At 43.5% G+C, this 19,986-nt stretch overlaps 1 protein-coding gene and 2 long non-coding RNA genes across 10 annotated transcripts in view; 2 read left to right on the top strand and 1 right to left on the bottom strand.

Moving 5' to 3' along the window:
• Positions 1-19,986, bottom strand: part of LOC109551545 (uncharacterized) — a 205,199-nt gene that overhangs the window by 29,237 nt on the left and 155,976 nt on the right. For 3 of the 5 annotated variants that reach the window (XR_012334349.1, XR_004528369.2, XR_002178336.3), the window contains exon 4: positions 2,450-2,551. The exons of 1 other annotated variant lie outside the window; for it this stretch is intronic. This is a non-coding gene — a long non-coding RNA (uncharacterized lncRNA). Of the gene's footprint in view, positions 1-1,113; positions 1,458-2,449; positions 2,552-19,986 lie in introns of those variants that run through there. One more of the 5 variants, XR_002178337.3, reaches the window with a different exon arrangement.
• LOC109551557 (uncharacterized) overlaps positions 1-19,986 on the top strand; it is a 628,536-nt gene that overhangs the window by 581,850 nt on the left and 26,700 nt on the right. For all 4 annotated transcript variants that reach the window (XR_012334345.1, XR_012334347.1, XR_012334348.1 and 1 more), the window contains 2 exons: positions 13,956-14,077; positions 17,636-17,816. This is a non-coding gene — a long non-coding RNA (uncharacterized lncRNA). The remainder of the gene's footprint in view (positions 1-13,955; positions 14,078-17,635; positions 17,817-19,986) is intronic.
• On the top strand, positions 4,749-13,755 carry LOC101326119 (F-actin-capping protein subunit alpha-1-like). Its single transcript, XM_004314626.4, has one exon. It carries the CDS (start codon positions 4,927-4,929, stop codon positions 5,809-5,811), a length of 885 nt encoding a protein of 294 aa, XP_004314674.3. The 5' UTR covers positions 4,749-4,926; the 3' UTR covers positions 5,812-13,755.

The following is a 19,986-nucleotide window of genomic DNA, read 5'->3' as shown; positions in this document are numbered from 1 at the left end:
GATGTCACCAATTTCTGAAACTTTTGGGATTCTTCAGTGTCACCTGATCCCCTTGCTGGCTTAAGATTCATCTTTCTTAGGTTGGATAAGCCAGTTACCATTTGTTTATCTGCCTTCCAGCTTCTAAAACGTTATTACTATTTCCTTCTCTCTCATTACCTTTGTTCTCAGGGGCTTATGCAAGAAAAAAAAAAATCCTTCACCGTTGTTTTAGTGAAGCCTAGGACAGAGCAATAGTTAACATGTATGTTCAGTCCACTGTCTTTGCCGGTAAAACTTTTCTGTAGTGTTTACAACGCCACTTAAAAAACTGTTGTGATTCCTTAGGCTCAATTAAAAGAAAGAAATCATCTGAAACAAAGAAAGTGGTGGTGGTCAGTGAACGCTGGAGTACTGTTTTCAGTTCCGGGAACAACCCTTAACACTAGAAAAACTGAAACTATTTAGATGACAGTGACTAGAATATTAATGGCACAATTGAAGGGATTAGGGAGGTTTTCAACAGAGAGTGGAAATTTCCAGCAGTTGACCTCAGATATTTGAAAGGCTGCTGTTCATTCATTCATTCATTCGATAAATGTTTAGTGAGTTCCTGCCGTGTGCCAGGAGGAAGTTTTCCAACATGGGAACACAGTAGTGAACATGACCGATTCTTAATTCTTGTGGAGCTTACATTCTAGTGGAGGGAAGAGTGATTTGCTCTGGATGGACCCACTGTAGAAATAGAGCAAATGGATAAAATCCATCAGGAAATAAATTTCAAGTTAATATAAAGAAGATCTTTAAAGTGTTTGAGTTATTGAGGTGTGATGGACAACCTCTTCCATGCCCTCAGAAGGCTATGGAAACTAGGATATGCCCAATAGAAGCAGAGCAGAGAGGTTAAGTTGCACAGCCTCTAGCTGGAATCCCAACTCTACTCCTTGCTGACGGTTGACTTTGGTCAAATCACTTAACCTCTATGAACCTCTGTTGTTTCATGTGTAAAATGCAGCTAACATAATATACCGTGCAGGGTGTTGTGAAGATTAAATAAATTACTCTGTGTAAAGTGCTTGGAAAAGTATCTATAGTACAAAGTAAGGGCTACATAAGTGCTGCTAATATTATTTCTTTTTTTTTAACCAACTTTTTATTTTGAATAAATTTCAAACCTATAGAAAAGTTGCAAAAATATCTATATACTCTTCATCTAAATCCCCCGGCTGTTAACATTTACCTCCTCTGCTTTAACTCTCTGGTGTGGTTTGTTTGTTTGTTTGTTGCTGGAACATTTGAGTACTAGTTTAGCTGTCAGGACACTTCAACCCTACATACGTCTATTTATATGAGAATGGGGGCATTCTCCCACATAACCATGGTCTAATCATACAAAATATTATTGATACAATCCTCCTGTCTAATAGGTAGTCCGTGTTCAGTTTTCCTCAGTTGTCCCCATATGTCCTTCCTGGCTTCTGAAAAAAATCATAATCCAGTCAAGGATCAGATGTCACACTTAATTGTTATATCTCTTCAGCCTCTTTAATCTAGAGCCATTCACTGGACTTTTTTGTCTTTTATGGCATTGGCATTTCTGAGGAATCTAGGCCATTTTTTTGTCTGTTGTAGCTCAATTTGGATTTGTCTGATTCTTTCCTCATGATTAGATTCAAGTTTAACATTTCTGACAGAAATACTACACAGGTGTGTGGCTTTCTCACTACGTCACGTCAGGAGACGACGTCAGTTTACCCCATTTGGTTAAGGCGGTGCCTGCCACCTTCCCCTTGGTATTAATAAGTCACCTGTGGTGTCACATTTGAGACTGTGAACGTCCTGTTCTCTGGACAGTTTCTCACCCAGTGATTTTAGCATCCACTGATGATTCTCTTATTATTCCACAATGGGCACGGCACAGTCAACAAGATGAACAGAGAAGATAACTGGTCCAGGGAAAAATTGCCAGAGTATAATGGGGGCTTTATAGCCGGTAGTTAGTCCCACTTAGTAGAAGAGACCATAACCTTTGATATAAATGCACATTTCTCTGACAACTGTTAGCTGAATGACACTGGGTAAAATTCTTTAAACCTAATACTCTGTAAAATGGGAATTATAGTTTCCATATCCCGAGGTTCATTTGTGGATTGACTACAAAGGGACCGGATGATGATAAGGGTGATGATGAGGACGATGATGACAGATGCAGTATCACAGGATCAAGAGGATTAAATTATCAACTAACTTAGTGGCAGTTAGAGAAAGAAAGAATGAAATGGACACAAGAGGCAGGATGTAGGGAAAAGGCCTTGCTTCACAACTAATCAGATATGAGAAACGAAAGACACAGGGAAGCACAATGATTAAATATTGGTTGAATGCTGCCTATGTGCCAGTCATTCTCCAACTGGTACATTTAATCAAAGAGTGATGATGACTTTCAGATTTATGGAAATTATGGCCTTACCTCCTGGGTTTGGACGAATTACGAAGGGCAGAAGTCAGGAGAAGGAGATGAAGAGTTTGATCTTCTTCGTATGCCACCTGAATTGGTGGTGATACATCTAGTCTGAAATGTAATGCAGAGCTGGTCATCATCAACATTGGACTGTTTGCATAACAATCTCCTGAGAAACTTATGAAAATTGTAAATTTCTAAGCTAAGCTAACCCTTCAGAGATTCTGATTCTATATGTCTGGGGTGAGGTTTTAGCCCACCGTCAAGGTAGATAAAGTGTTACATGAGCCAAAGAAGTCAGCTCGGGGGTTGAAAGTCGATTTGAGTGTTATCAGATTATAGACAGTAATCGTATACTTGGGTGTGAGAGCATTGGCCTGAATCCTGGTTTATAACAAGAAGAATAAGGCAGCAAGGTCTTGTACAGATAAGTTGAGGCATTATGTGCATGTTCCTGAATTGACACAGGAGTAGCCAGAAAGTTCTGACGCCAACTCCGAGAGCTGCTCTTCAGATCCGTGCTGTCCCTAGGTGGCCGCTAGCCACACGTGATTCAACCAGAATTAGAGAAGCAAGAGTTGATGGACTTTCAAGACACACTTCTGAGTACTCAGGGTCATTAAACAACAACGACAACTTTTATTATGGAAAATATAAATTGAATTGAATTTACATTTAATTTTAAATGAATTATCTAGCCTATTGCAGGTGTTCAGTAACCACGTGTAACTAGTAGCTGTTAGATAGGACAGCATAGATGTGGAACATTTCCACCACTGCAGAAAGTTCTATGGGACAGCACTGCTGAGGAAGTGTTGATAGCTTGCCAAAAACCCACTCATAGTACAAAGTACTGGCCTCACTGTCACTGGCCTCACTCTAGAGGCTAGGAAAGACAATATTTAGTGAATAAAGGACGATTTTAGTTGGTCTTCTTGCCCACTGAAGGCAAAAAGACTGTAACAAGCAAGGAGGTATTTGATGAAATGAAGAAATGGCATCCACGTATGTTCATTCCCCTTCTTTGGTGTGGGAAGGGCGAGACGGGAACTGAGCTTCTAAACTCCGTGGCCCCAGGAGCAAAAGCTCCCTATGACATCCTCAAGGGAGTGTTCTAGGATCCACTGTCGGATTCTACTCTCCTCCTGGCCTTCCCCTTCTCCAGGCAGCCCAATTGCCACGACGGTTGGCAGTGCCCAGGTGTGATGCCAGGTAGCTGCACTTCCCCTCTGTGTGCGCTCTGCTGGTCTCCTCTCAGTGTAGTTTGCACTTCTCACCCTTGCGTGCTGCAGTAGTTAGGTGCTGTTTTGTACCCTGAAGGAAGCCCATATTGTTCTGTTCCTACCAGAGGAAAAACAAATCAAGAGCAACAAGGAAAAATATGGAGTGTAAGCATGTGTTTCCAGGTCATCAACATGCAAGCAAACATGCATGAAAATGAGTGTTAATTTCCTGCGTGATTCAGTGTTTGCAAGACTATCAAGTCATTTCCCATAGGCAGCCCAACAACCATCACATGGTAATGAATTTCTATTACAGCCACGTATGATGGTTGAACCAGAAAACTAATGAGCAAAGAAATGAACAAAATAATAACAATGGTGATAACAGTAATGATGGTGTAATACTTAACTGGCAAGGCATTTACGACTGGGGTCAATAGGGTAATGTAGTTATTTGGGGGCGGTGAGCACAGGTCTGATTTTCTCCTTTTAACATTTGTGGTTTCTGCTGCCTTTACATTTTTAAAAAATAAAAATTCTCAATGAAGATAGACCCAGCCTAACGATCAAAATGGAAACAAGTTGTATGGATAGTAGTTTGTGCTTTTTTTATGTTCTTCTTACTAGGTTTTAGAGGTCTTTTAAAATTTCCGTGGACTGTTCTGCAGAAATTAAAACAGAAAAAGACTCTAGCTTTTTGGAATTTTTGTGTTCAGTGTTGAATAATATTCTTCATTACCAATTTTCTCATTCATACGTATGTATCTTTGGGCTTTGCTTTAGTTATCTATAAAACTCAGGGTGGACTTGTGCTTTAACATGGGCTAAACCATTTGAAAACAAGACTATTTTAAGGATAAATAGGTATTTCAAAAATTCATTTTATTCTCCTTTAGAAATCACTATTATTTTCTTCTCACTTTTTCTTTCTCTCAGTTATCATCAGATATATTTTAATATCAGACTGAAAGGAGAATTGATCTGGGTTTTTTTGTTCTTTGTTTTTTGCGGTACGCGGGCCTCTCACTGCTGTGGCCTCTCCCGTCACAGAGCACAGGCTCCGGACGCGCAGGCTCAGCAGCCATGGCTCATGGGCCCAGCTGCTCCACGACATGTGAGATCTTCCCGGACCGGGGCACGAACCCGTGTCCCCTGCAACGGCAGGTGGACTCTCAACCACTGTGCCACCAGGGAAGCCCCTGATCTGGTTTTTACAAGGTAAAAGTACACGATGAATTTAAAACATCTAGAGAGCAGCCCAAGATGGCCGACTTGGAGGATTGGGTGTCGGATGAGGAGAAGGTATGCATAGCTGCTAAATTCATCACTCACGCACCCCCAGCGGAATTTAATGAAGTGTTCAACGATGTCCGGCTACTACTTAATAATGACGGTCTCCCCAGGGAAGGGGCAGCACATGTATTTGCCCAGTATAACATGGGTCAATTCATGCCTGTGAAGATAGAAGGATATGAAGATCAGTTCTTAATTACAGAACATGGTGACCTGGGTAATAGCAGATTTTTAGATACAAGAAACAAAATTTCCTTTAAGTTTGATCACTTACGGAGGGAAGCAAGTGACTCTCAGCCAGAGGAAGTAGATGGAGGTCTGAATTCTTGGAGAGAATCCTGTGACAGTGCTTTAAGGGCCTATGTGAAAGATCATTATTCCAACGGCTTCTGTACTGTTTATGCTAAAACTATAGATGGGCAACAGACCGTTATTGAAGAAATGGCATCCATGTATGCCATATGTATTGAAAACCACCAGTTTCAGCCTAAAAACTTCTGGTATGGTCGTTGGAGATCAGAATGGAAGTTCACCATCACACCCTCTACAGCCCAAGTGGTTGGAGGACTTAAGATACAGGTTCACTGTTATGAAGATGGCAGTGTTCAGTTGGTTAGTCATAAAGATGTACAGGATTCAGTCACTGTTTTGAATGAAGTCCAAACTGCCAAGGAGTTTATTAAAATCATAGAGCATGCAGAAAATGAGTATCAGACAGCAATTAGTGAAAACTATCAAACAATCTCAGACACCACGTTCAAGGCCTTGTGCCAGCAACTTCCAGTTACCTGCACCAAAATCAACTGGAACAAGATACTCAGCTACAAGATTGGCAAAGAAATGCAGAATGCTTAAAGGCTGAATATAGGATTCTTCAGTACATGGAAAGAAAGGAGTCAATGTGTGGTCATATGATAAATAAGTGATTTATAAACAAGAGGGATACTTTTCTAGGGCTTTCAAAGTTAACAGGTTTTCTAGTCTCATGGAATACTGTTGAACTTATAGCATTGTCTAGATTCTTTTGTGTTTTCTGCCTTGTAATTTTCTGTTTTCACTATATCTACTTGTAAATCTTTTTTTTTTTTAATTCTACCACATTTAATGATGGAGAGAGATATCTATCCTGGAGTCATTTTTCTACTTAGAAAATTTTCCTAGCCATGAAGCCCTGTTACTGACACAGACAGGTAATGTGTTCAGTGCTTTTCTACCCCATCCTTCACAGCACTTCTGGCACCTCACTGGTTTTTACTGATCAACCAACAGCTAAAGAGGCTATGCTACAAACCATAGCTGAATGGAAGACACATTCATCCTTCTCCCTCCGATCGCTTTGATCATCATTTATAACATCTCATAACTATAGTTTGAAACGTTTGGATTGGGGCTTTTCAGGTCCTTTTTGGAGGCAAAGGAAGTTTTCTGGAAATTCCATTATAGCCAGCTTCTCTGGGGAAGTTATTTTTAAATCCAAAGACTTGGACCACATTCCCTACAAATGAATGTGTTTGCTGTTTTCCCTTCCCTCATCGTCTCCTTCCCATCTAGTACCATTATAGTGATAGACATGTGCATTTTTAGAAGAGTTTTACCCATTTATTATTATTTTTGTAATATTCAAAAACTGCTGACATACTAGGGATATAGTAGAGTATAAAACTTGAAAAAATGCAGATGTTGAAGGAATAATAGTTACCCTGTGCTTTAATACTTTATGGCAGGATTGTACTATAAGCGAATGAATCAAACAACTATGTTTGTTAACGTAGTTAACAGTCATAGTCAGACAGTATCTTTCTATTACAACCTGTTATTTAAGGGAAGACTAGTGATTTGTTCTAAATAGGATGTAAAACTTTTTCCAAATTAGTCTTCCCAGTCCTGCCTGCCAACTCAAATGTAACTGTGTTAGAGCAACCCTTCCCAGGTTTATCAGCAGGTACAGGTGTGATCTCAGAATGCACAGGTAACATAGATACGACAGGACAATTGGTAATGGCGGATTCATTTACATTGTTTACACTTCGATGACCAGGCCTTAAGGGAAGGTCAGTTTTTTTAAAAACCAAGTAGTGTCTTCCTCCAAACACATGTCAAAGAAGAGTCTGTGTTTCAGCTTTGTTTTTCCTCGGTAATACAGTCAAGCAAGCTTATTTCCCAGTGACCCGTTGATCTATGTAAGCATTTTTGTTTATTTCAAGTAAAATATACTTGTATTATTTGTCACTCATACTATCCATCCATACCACACGATCCTCTGTATCAGGTAGTGAAAAAGAAATACACCTGTTTTGTTCTTTAAAAAATAATAATAATAAATAAAACTAAAAGAGAATTCTAAATAACGTAAATTGAGGTTAATGTTTCGTTAGCAATTTTTCTTGAAAAGTTGTGTCAGTTCATGCTCATTTTCTTTAATGGAGTGTTGTTAGTTATCTCATTTTAGGTAAATATTCTCTAGCAGGTTTCAGCCAGAACAAATATTTACAGTTAAGCCCTCAACTCCAGAAAATGGCTTTGCATGTGTGCTGGGGGGGAGGGTTAAATGCAAAGGCTGATTTTGTCTTCTCTTTAGACACGCCGCCACAATAAATCATTCAGAGACAGTCAAACGGATGTGTATTGGAGGAATGCTCACCTCCGTGAAGCTAAGGTAGAGGGTTAAAAGGCTATGCAGGCTATGACGCCACGTAACTAATGGGCACACTTTTCACAGACAGAAGGGCCGTGCTTTAGTCATTTAGTCATGGTAAATCTGCAGTGACAGACGTTTGCTCTATATTTGTGAATGACCTGATTTGGCATGCATGCAGCTCGTTCTGCTGACAATAATGGTAACACGGTATGAGGGAGAGAGGAAAGGAAGGAGGAGGAACGGGGACGAGGTGAGGTGGAGGGAGGAGAGAGACCCAGGCAGACTAGAGGGAGAAGGGGAAAGGAGTTTTAAACAGCTGAAGGTCATGAGCATCTAAGGGTGGCTCTAAGGAAACCTGCCTTTAGTAGATAGTTATTTTAATTTGGGAACAAGTCTTACATTCATTCCTAATCGATTTGGAGAGGATCACCTTCCCTTCCTCCATGCTCCCTCCCTCTTCTTTCACTCCTCTCCCCTCCAGTCTCTGGGGGAGATAGATATTTGTCAGAAGGATGCTTCTGTCTCAAGGAATCCCTTGTAATTTGCAAAACTTGCCTGGCCTTCCACCCTTTGCTGCAGTCCTGCTACCCCTTCAGCTAGGAAAGAAGCTGGCCCCAAGTGATGAAGGGCTGCCCAGAATTATTGATGTCTGCACTGACCAGCCAATCCAAAGTGTGGCCCTCCCCCATCGTTCTCCAATACAACACTTACCGTCATCCGAAACTATCTTATTGATTTCTTCGCAGTTGTTTAATTAACCAAATAGAATGCAAGCTCCATGCAAATAGGGACACAGTCTGTCTTATTCACTTCTTCAGGGGAGAATATGTGTGTTCTTTATCTTATTTGTATTCTCATTATAAAATAAACGCTTGAGGAATATTCAGTGAATCTATACAGATACTTTTCTATGTTGAGTTCTTTCAGTTTGCAGACAGTAGAGACATCCTGGGGTTACGTCGGTGATGGGTGTTTATAAGGTACACACAAGCAGGCGAGCGCTCAGGAAGCTCCACTGGGAAAAGGAGCATGGATCTCACTATTGAGGATCCACTTGGAGCTTTATAACCTGATAGCCCCTCTGAGGACACAGCATCTCTCTGCTCACTTCTGCTCAGACCAGGCAGCCTTCCCTCTCTGCTCCAGGGCTCTGCCATGTCCGTGAAACAGGTCCCCTGGCTCACCAGTTCCCCTGTTCTGGACTCCCCAGCATCATCAGCCCTCTGTGAGTTCTGAAGTCAGACTCCTCCAGAAAGGAGGAGTGAATGATTTGCCTAATCACTACGCAGTATAAGGAACCCCTTTGGGGAAAAACTGCCTTGAAACCAGCACTCAGAGGTTCCTTACCAGGGGAGCCCATCAGAAGCAACTGTACAGCTTTTTCAAAATACACTTCCAGGGGACCCACTGATAAGGAATAAATTAAAATCTCCATCTGATATGGAATTGGACATCTGACATTTTGAAAAGTTTCTCCAGGTAATCCTGTTGTGCCCCTCTGGACCACAGCCAGTGCCACTGATGACTGCCTCTGGGCCAGGTGCTCATCTTCAGTCCAGTCAGCTATGCCCAGGGAGGTGGAATTCCTGGTACAAAGGGCAGGGAGTGAGCGTGGCACTCGCTCCGAACTCCCTAGTTTCCTTTCAGATACCCAGTCTACCTTTCCATTTATCTGTCCATCTTTCCTCCTGTCTACCTATATATTTATCTTCCTAGGTATGATTTTTTAGATATTGGGTCTTGATTCTAATATCCTTCTCCTTTTCCTTCAGAAACACTTATAAGGATTGATTAGACAAATGAGAGCAGTTCTAAAAACTGGAAACAGAACAGTTGTGGTTATAGAGAACAGAGCACTGTTCTCTGTAATCTAGAGTTCTCTGAAACTCTAGATTCCGTTTCAGAATTAGAATTTAGCTTCTTAAAATAACAATCCTTTATTCCATAGTCTTTCCCATTCACAGTCCTTCCAAGGTGGGGATACCTAGAAAGGAATTTACTCTTCTGGGTCACATGAGGGCAGCCCACTGAATTACTTATGAAATATAACTGCTGCTTATTTCCTTTATGACAACAATGACAACAAACAGAGGTGAAGAAGGAGGAGGAGAAGGAAAACAACATCAAGCCCGGACCAACTTCCATGGCTGACATCAGGAGGCCCTTGGGAAAGAATGGGCTATAGCAAAAAGTGAGGAAGACTCGGCGATAATTTAGTCAATATAATGTGTACTGAGCTCCAATTTGTATGGTGTATAAAAGAAATAGAAGATACAGCCCTGCCTTCACTGAGCTGACAACCCAATAAGAGAGACACATGGGAAGGAGCTACAATATTAAATAGGGGAATATATATAAAGCACCTAAGACTACTGTATGATCTCAAAAGATGCTAGTTCCCTTTCCTCTGAAACAAAGAAGCTGCTTAAACAATAGCTGTGTGTACCAGACTTACCTAACTTCCCTTCCAATTTCCTCCTCCCTTGCCTGCCTCTCCTTGATTTTCCAAGCTCCCTTGCAGTTAAGGTGACCATAGGACACAGGAGAAATCTGCTGGCATTGCCTCTGCCCTTTCGTACTGGGTTGAATGGTATCCCCCAATAATTAATGTCTACCATAACTACAACCTTATTTGGAAAACGGGTCTTTGCAGATGTAATCAAGTTAAGATGAGGTCTTACTGATTTAGGATAGGTCCTAAATCTAATATGACTGATGTCCTTATAAGAAGATGGAAATCTGGACACACAGTTGCAGACACACAGGGGAGAAGGCCATTTGAAGATGGAGGCAGAGCTTGGAGTGATGTATCTACAAGCCAAGGAAAACCAAGGATTGCTGGCAACCCCAGAAGCTGGAAGAAGCAAGGAAGGATTCTTCCCTAGAGCCTTCAGGGGGAGGACGGCCCTGCCCACACCTTAATTTTGGACTTCCAGCCTCCAGAACTGTGAGAGGATAAATTTCTATTGTTTTAAGCCACCCAGTTTGTTACATTGGCTCGAGAAAACTTCTTCTTCCTAGAAAGAGGATATGATTCCTTGAGGAACAGCAGACATCTTATGAGCATAAGGACAGAAGCCATATGCTAAATAAGGCTGGTAGACCAGAAGGACAGTAGACCTGTCTCCTTGGGGCAAGTTCCCCAGACTTGAGATAAATAAATCCTAGATGATTCAGTTGTCACTCAGGATTTCCATTAAGGGAGGTACATTTCTTTTTCTTTTTTTTTTTTTTTTAAATTTAGTTTTAACATCTTTATTGGAGTATAATTGCTTTACAATGGTGTGTTTGTTTCTGCATCACAACAAAATGAATCAGTTATATATATACATATGTTCCCATATCTCTTCCCACTTGCGTCTCCCTCCCTCCCGCCCTCCCTATCCCACCCCTCCAGGCGGTCACAAAGCACCGAGCTGATCTCCCTGTGCTATGCGGATGCTTCCCACTAGCTATCTACCTTACGTTTGGTAGTGTATATATGTCCATGCCTCTCTCTCGCTTTGTCACAGCCTACCCTTCCCCCTCCTCATATCCTCAAGTCCGTTCTCTAGTAGGTCTGTGTCCTTTATTCCTGTTTTACCCCTAGGTTCTTCATGACATTTTTTTCCCCTTAAATTCCATATATACGTGTTAGCATACGGTATTTGTCTCTCTCTTTCTGACATACTTCACTCTGTATGACAGACTCTAGGTCTATCCACCTCATTACAAATAGCTCAATTTCGTTTCTTTTTATGGCTGAGTAATATTCCATTGTGTATATGTGCCACATCTTCTTTATCCATTCATCCGATGATGGACACTTAGGTTGCTTCCATCTCCAGGCTATTGTAAATAGAGCTGCAATGAACATTTTGGTACGTGACTCTTTTTGAATTATGGTCTTCTCAGGGTATATGCCCAGTAGTGGGATTGCTGGGTCATATGGTAGTTCTATTTGTAGTTTTTTAAGGAACCTCCATACTGTTCTCCACAGTGGCTGTATCAATTTACATTCCCACCAACAGTGCAAGAGGGTTCCCTTTTCTCCACACCCTCTCCAGCATTTATTGTTTCTAGATTTTTTGATGATGGCCATTCTGACTGGTGTGAGATGGTATCTCATTGTAGTTTTGATTTGCATTTCTCTAATTATTAGTGATGTTGAGCATTCTTTCATGTGTTTGTTGGCAGTCTGTATATCTTCTTTGGAGAAATGTCTATTTAGGTCTTCTGCCCATTTTTGGATTGGGTTGTTTGTTATTAAGCTGCATGAGCTGCTTATAAATTTTGGAGATTAATCCTTTGTCAGTTGCTTCATTTGCAAATATTTTCTCCCATTCTGAGGGTTGTCTTTTGGTCTTGTTTATGGTTTCCTTTGCTGTTCAAAAGCTTTGAAGTTTCATCAGGTCCCATTTGCTTACTTTTGTTTTTATTTCCATTTCTCTAGGAGGTGGGCGAAAAAGGATCTTGCTGTGATTTATGTCATAGAGTGTTCTGCCTATGTTTTCCTCTAAGAGTTTGATAGTTTCTGGCCTTACATTTAGGTCTTTAATCCATTTTGAGCTTATTTTTTGTGTATGGTGTTAGGGAGTGATCTAATCTCATACTTTTACATGTAGCCGTCCAGTTTTCCCAGCACCACTTATCAAAGGGGCTGTCCTTTCTCCACTGTACATTCCTGCCTAAGGGAGGTATACTTCTGACTAAGGCACTATGGTCAAGAGGAACCGACATAAGAGTAACTTGAGTTGACGTCTCAGCCATGTTGTTCTGTAGATGGGTGGCCCTGGGCAAGTTGTAAAAAATTCTTGAACTTCATTTTATTCCTCTGCAAAATAGAAACAATAATATGTACCTGGGTTTTAAGTGAGATATTTTATGAGAAAGCCAGGGGTCATCAACAGGGCAGGGGAAGCAAATACAAGTTTCCTAGACTGTGGAATCTCCCCAGGTGCCTGGATCCTGTCTGTTGCCTATCAATACAAACACTACATGGAGACCATTCCCCCCACCATGCTTGCTGGCGGGGACTCCCCCCTACTTTTTAGTAGGAAGCAGCTCTTGACAGCCCTGGTAAAATATAAAGAAAGTATCTTGTAAAATATAAAGAACCATACCAACATTGAGGATTATTTAAGTACAAATTAAATAGCTCCATCACATAACTTATCTAAGAAGTATTACTGGGATGAAGGGCTCCAGTTGCCCTCATCCAACAGTAGAGAGCAGAGGTGATTTTTTTTCAAGTTCTATCTGGGGTAGAGTCCTACCCCACAAACTTCTTGAACCATGCCTTTCTTGCCCAAAGTATGTCCTTCCCATCCCAGAACCTTCCTTTTAGTTATGAGCAAATACAAGACAGGAGCTAACAGCCTGTGTTGTCGACACGTCCTAGTCAGAAAGCAGCAGATAGATAAGAATGAAAACTTGTTCCAAAGGCCCACAAGCCCTGATGTAATTGAACGGCAAATTCAAGGGAGACCACAGAAGCCCACCGCTGCTCCCTGGACATCCGAGGTGGAAGCTGGGCTTTCTCAGAAGGACACATGAAAGAGACTCTATCTCACCCCACTTCCCACTCGGCAGAAGGGCCTCTCCATGAACAACCTCAATTTTCTAAAGGGCTGGAGCTTCCCGAGGTTCAGAGCATCGAGACGCAGGTCCAGGTGGGCCCTGTGTCCCAGCTCCATCAGTGCCTCGTTCCTCGCAGAATTCAATCAAATCACCTGTTTGCAGATTCGAGTCTCCACAGTGGCCAGCCCTGGTCTGTCTTTTCCACTTCCTGCCGCCCTCTCACACCCTCTCACCACTCTGGAGCTAAGTGAATACGGTTTTCCAAATATAGTTTTGCAGCCAGTGTGTTAGGCCTTCTAATGAGCCACGGTAATTGCTTCTGCTATTTTCCAAAATGGAAATCAACCTCGCAAGAGCAGCTGGGTTGTTGCAATGTTCTCCTCCCTCCGATTACACCCCCCTCCCTACAAGTCAGTCAGGCTGCAGCCTTGACTGCTTCATCTGTGAGCGGGGCCTGTGGGACCCGCAGGAGGAATATGCTGATGGCAGCAGAGGCAGGGAGACGGAATAAGCGCGCTATTGTGTCTTTATTGCATTTGGGGGAGTACGGAAGGAGGAGGTGGGAGGGGAGTATGGAAGGAGGAGGTGGGAGGGGAGTACGGAAGGAGGAGGTGGGAGGGGAGTATGGAAGGAGGAGGTGGGAGGGGAGTGTGGAAGGAGGAGGTGGGAGGGAAGGATCTGCCTTTACTTTTGATTTCTAAGATATTCTTTTACGTGTTGTGCTTTTCGATGTATCTGAAAAGATAACCAGGTTTTTAGATGACAGAGCAAAGATGTTTCCGCCCTCCTTCTTTTTTTCCAGAACTGCTCCGAAACAGCACAGAGAACAAGAAACAGAAACACAAGCCCCGTATTCGTTAAGGGCAGGAGACATCTGGAATCTGGAACCACCATATATGGAAACGAGAGACAGATGGAGGAACGGTAAGGTGCTTCGTAGATAGAGGTACGGAAAGTTAAACCTGAACGCCCGAGGGGGTCACCATTGCAAATCAAGCTGATTCACTCTGCAGAACACGGGGCTTCCCGGGCCCACGAACGGCAGTGGCCAGGAGTGAGCGTGGCCCTGCAGACAGTCCCTGCGGGAGAAAGGTCATGATACCAGCTACCATTTGTAATGTGCTTACTGGGGCCTGGCTCTTAACAAACGTTCTCTCCTGCAGTCCTCACAACGGCAAAACATATTATTGTCCCCGTCCTGTAGATGCAAACGCTGAAGCTCGGAAGGATAAAATCATTTGTCCCAGACAACAGAGAAAAAGGCACTAAACCCATGGAGGCTTAATTCCAAAGCCTTCCCATCAGAACCCCACCTCTCCATGTGAAACCGAGGCAGGGGTCGCAGCTGTAGCTACGCTGACTATGTGGCCAGGCTGTCGTATGGCTGCTGGGGTTGCGAGCAGGCACTGGGCAGGGCCGCTGCTGTCTGACGTCCGGCCCTACTGCGTGGCTCGGCCATTTTGCTGAAGCTACCCTGTTGTTTTGAAAATTCCTACAGAAACGGAAGTGTCCCCACCTCCCCTTCAATAAGATCTGATCTGGAGGGACCCTCTTCCTGGAATGGGGGTTAGACCTAGAAAGTGAGTTCTTCGAGGCCCACAGTAGCCAAGGGTCCACCAGACACACTGTTCTGGGTCCTGAGGGGGAGGGCGGGCTAATCCCTTCCTGCGCCCTCCTGTTTGCTGCAGCCCTGCTGCCTCTCCTGTGCCACCCAGAACAGGTGCCCATCCCACTGCAGCTTCCCGCCCCTCCCCTCTACCATCGGGTCCACTGGTCGCCAAGCGCACACACGTCTGGGTGAACCTCGGTCATGAGGAAACCAAGCATCCCATGTCGAAACCTTTAAAATAAAGTCTGCAGACACGTGATGAGAGTCTACTCTGCTAAGTGGTCACTGTAGGCACTTCTGAGGTGAGAAAGACAAAGGGCATGGCGTCTGCCCTCAAGAATCCATAACCAGCTGGAGCTTCTAGCATCAGCCCCAGAAAAGGGCACTGAAAATACCAGGCTGCGTGTGGCCAGGAGCAGGTGGAGAGGTTCTCAGCGTTAGGGAAGTTGTTCTCATCGTCTGTTGTCTCTGGCTCTCCCATTACGTTGTGAACTCTTCGAAGGGAGGTGGTTTTTCTTTCCCCCAGGCCATAGCAGTGTGTGGGTGAGCATTTGTTCAGTAAGCATGTTTTGAATGAATGGAGGAAGGAAGGAAGGGAGGGAGGGAGGGAGGGAGAGAGGGATCCATATGTTCAGAGGAAGGAGTACTGCACAGACCTGGAGTATCAGGGAGGGTGTCAATGAGGACGTGCGTCTGCAGCCAGGCAGAAGGTTTGTCATCCAGTGACTCCACGTTACCAATGGAAACTTCCAAAGGACAAGACAGTCCCAGAAAGAGACTGACTTGAGAGTAAGCCCAAAAAGCAGGCTTGTGGCAGTGAACTCTGGCGAGACTGATGGAGACAAATGGATGTCATGGGGACACCAAAACAGAGCCTCTCCAGGAAGCAAGTAAAAAGTCAGCTGTAAGTAAAAGAAGTATCTAGAAACAGATATATGTTCTGACCCAGATGTTGCCACTGACTCTAAATTCCTATCTTGCAAAAACAAGGCAACTTTTATAATGCATTTATTTTTACTCCTGCCAGACAGCCTGCTCGTACCCCAGGCGGCCGCAACAGTCTGTACCTACAATCAAAGGCTATTCAAAAAAGTGTGAAATTCTTTTTTTTTAACATCTTTATTGGAGTATAATTGCTTTACAATGGTATGTTAGTTTCTGCTTTATAACAAAGTGTATCAGTTATACATATACATATGTTCCCATATCTCTTGCGTCTCCCTCACTCCCACCCTCCCTATCCCACCCCTCTAGGTGGTCACAAAGCACCGAGCTGATGTCCCTGTGCTATGCGGCTGCTTCCCACTAGCTATCTATTTTACGTTTGGTAGTGTATATATGTCATGCCGCTCTCTCACGTCGTCCCAGCTTCCCCTACCCCCTCCCCGTGTCCTCAAGTCCTTTCTCTAGTAGAAATTCTTGCTGGCATTGAATGCCTCAGAGTCATGGGTTCCTATTTGCCACTTATGATGACATCCAGCAATCAGGACCAGTACAAACTAACTTCTGCCCATGCTACTAACAGATAAATTGAATCGATGGTTATCCCTTCATTCAAAAAACATTTACGAGCATGTACCGTACGGTTTGTCAAAGTCCTAGGCGGCAAACTGAGCACTGGAGATTGAACGGGGGGGGTACACAGACAGGGTTTCTGCTCCGTGGACTCTGGGTCTGGTATCTGCACAGATGTTCACTTCCTTTCCTAGCTGATGCTGCTTCCAAGCCCTGGGTCAGGAAACTACAACCTGGAGGTCAAATTCAGCTCACCACTTGTTTTTGTACAGCCCTCTCAAGCTAAGAATTTTTTTTTTCCTTTTTTAAGTGGTTGGAAAAAGCCAAAAGAAAAATAATATTTTGTGACACATGAAAATGACATGAAATTTAAATTTCAGTGTCCATAACCAGTTTTCTTGGAACGCGGCCACGCTGGCTGGTTTACGTGCTGTCTACGGCTGCGTTCGTGCTACAGCAGAGTCATTGCCACAGAGCGTATGGCCACAAAGCTGAAAGGTTTTCCTATTTGATTTTTTATAGAAAAAGTTTTCTGACCCCTGTTCTAAGCAAACTTTCTCAAAATGCACTCCATAAAACATTACTTCTGAGGATATTAATGTGTTAGATTTTTTTTTAAAAGATTTCCGTTGTCAATATATTAAAAGTTTCTCTACTCAACATTTTCTCTCATCTGGAGTGTGCCAAATACACCCTCTAGGACAGGATGTGGAGGTCTCCAGACCTGTTCCTACATTTGTTTACTTCCAGGGAATCTCATAATACAGGCGGTTGTGCACGGCACTCTTTGGGAAATACTTATCTAAACAGAGTTCTTACTCACAGGCTTTCTTTGTGTTACTTCTGACACCAGTTGCCAAAAACCAAAGCAGTGTCATTGCTGGAGAAGTAGGCCTTTTCCTACCCAGATCTGAAGCCCCTTCCTCTGACGCATAGCCTGATTGTTCTGAAGCCTCCCAGTTTGATTCCAGCTGAGGAATTAAGTAGTTAATCTCTACCTATCACACTTAGAGTTTCCATATGCTTCCCGAAATGAAAACTTGTGGGGAAGATCCCAACCCCCTCGCTGTCGGTTATCTTGCCGACAAGCTGCTCTTGATTTATTCTGTAACCACACACCGATTCATCCACATACGTGCGCATAAAGGGTCTCAGGAAGAGCCCAGGGTGGGTCAGCTGGGGCTCCAGCACGCTGGGACACATCTGGAGAACCGAAGGTTATCTGCACAGGGGCTGAGAAGCCTCCTGGGAGAGCATTAAGGGAGAAATAAGCCAGGCATAATGACTGACTCAGTAAGAACGTCTTCATCCTTCTAGGGGAGGGCAGTTCTGAGGATCGTGTGATCTCTGTCCCATAGATGCATCCCCTGCTTCGATACCCGCCTGCTTGAGTCCTGTGAAGAGGTGGCGATGCGGAAAGCGTGTAAATAAAAACTGAAAGAGGTGTTTCTTGAAATTCATAAAATCTTGAGGCCTGAGTGACACTGCTTCGAAACTGAAGAAGGCATGCTTCCCGCCATGTCGCGAGGCGTTGGTCTGGTAAGTGCTCACGGCATTGGGGATGCTGCTGCCCAGGAGAGAGGGCCAAGCAGTAGCACAGCCTCCTGGGGGCGCTGTGGCCACTGGAGAAACCGCAGAGCCCCACCTGCTCCTCAGAACAGTGATAGATGGTGTGGAACCACCAGCCAGCAAGAGACAACCTTGCCTGGTGGAGCAGTGGATGTGATGGCCACCGGCAGGTGTTCTGGTGTCCAGGGCAGAGGAAGCCTCTGCTCTTCCAGTGGAGTAGCAGCAGAAGGGCAGCTGCATCTCCTAGAGCACAAATGAGACTATCTACTCTCCCTCCCAGGAGGGTGGGTACCAGGAATCCTTGGGGCTAGTGGGCACGGGGCTGCCATTCTGTGTCAGGCTCATGACCAGTGAGCTTGCGACCTTTGATCTCACTTCTGGTCTCAGAAGGTGCATGGGGGAAATTTGGATTTCTTCTGTCCACTAACAGAAACACACATAATCTCACACAGTTGCATGTATTCCTATCAAGACATGTGCTATGAATGTAAAGGCTCACAGGTACCCAAGCTGTGCTTGTATATGAAACCATATGTTGTTAAAATGAGGTGGGAATGGGTGAGAGTTAGGTGGAGGGTCTAAGCGGATGAGTCTTGAGGTTGGGGGTCTCGCCATCCCTGCTTCATCCAGAGAGCTCTGCTTTTATCTGTTCTATGCACTGTGCTTCTACCTAAAGATTTCTTTTAAGAAAGGTTTTCGTGGCAAAACAAAGAGCTGTGAAAAACCCACTTGATATAATCCAACACTATTATTTTATAAATGAGGAAATGGGGACACAGAGGGGTTAAGTGACTCACCTGAGTTCATGAAGACAAAAGTGTTGGATTAAGGGCTCGAGTCCAATGTTTTGGTTTGTTTTCCTATTACACCTTGCAGAGAAAGAAGGAATATACACTGAAACAATGAAGTCTGGGTATTTTACACAGCTTCATGTGTTTCATAGTTTTAGTGGTCAGAGGTTTGAGAACTGGCTTATTAGATGTTTTAATTTTTCTAGCTATGATTTTATAGCAAGAAAAATATTAGCTATGGGGGCAAAAATGTAGATTAAATTCATACAGTTATGTATCAAATGACCACAGTTAATACAATTTTCAATTCAACTCTACAGTTGAATTAAAGTCTACTTAGACATGTTGTACTAATCAGAAATATACAACAAAATGAGATCATTGTGTTTTAGAAAGAGCCTTGAAAAACAATGGCCCAGTTTTCTAAGCACAGAAGGAGACAAAAAAGATGACAAGAAAGTTGGCGAAGAAGTTCATGAGTAAATGTAAAGAGAATAGAATTATTCACTCTGCAGAAGAAAAGGCAAAAGAAGCTAACCATTTCCTGGGGCATAAAGTAGCTCTTAACTGAACTGCGCTCCTCTTCTCATCCACAAGGAGGACAGAGTAAGAGTGAACCTTTAGAAAGACCATGGGAGCTTCAAGGTGGTATAGAGTCTGAAGAGTAGCTTTGAGGTTCTCCAGGCCATGCAGAGCTATAAGGATCAGAGGTAGTGCGCGTTTAGTGATCATTCCAGGGAAGAAATGATAGCTGGATGACTCATGGTCTCTGTTATTATTTCAGAAAATATCAAGTATCACCATATGGTGGAGGCTAAAGGCAATTCATCCAGGAGGTGTAGGGGTAGGAAGCGGGAGGCCAAGGCACCACCTGTACACTAAGACGGTTACTTGGAGTGCCCACCCACCCTGCACGCTGCCTCCGTAACCAGCTCTGAGTGCCCTTTGTACCCTACCCTGCCCCTCCTGCTGTCAATTAGAGATTCCCAGCTGCCTGCTGGTGCCGTGGCTGAAGTTTACAGATGAGCGTTGGAAATAAGGCAAAACCCTTTCTTAGAAACTTAGGTTGCATCTAATGTCCTCATTTCTTAATACGCTGTCATAAACTTCTGAAACATGATCGAGTTCTGGACACAAGTGACTATCACACATCCCTCCCTGTGTCACCATTTTCCCTTTCTTACCAGAGAAGGCATTTGAAGCTGGTAGAATGGGACACACACAGCTGGGAGCCGGACGCAGGCACATCTTCCCAGAGGGGGCTGTCATAAAACATATGCTCACATGAAAAGAGACAGAGATGGTACTTACAGGAATTGCTAGCCTAACCCTTAGTACCTCGGCAGTGC

The sequence above is a fragment of the Tursiops truncatus genome, chromosome 10 (assembly GCF_011762595.2).
Source record: "Tursiops truncatus isolate mTurTru1 chromosome 10, mTurTru1.mat.Y, whole genome shotgun sequence".
NCBI lineage: Eukaryota > Metazoa > Chordata > Mammalia > Artiodactyla > Delphinidae > Tursiops > Tursiops truncatus.
Note: the sequence above shows the minus strand (reverse complement) of the source record. Positions and strands in the feature narration are given on the sequence as shown.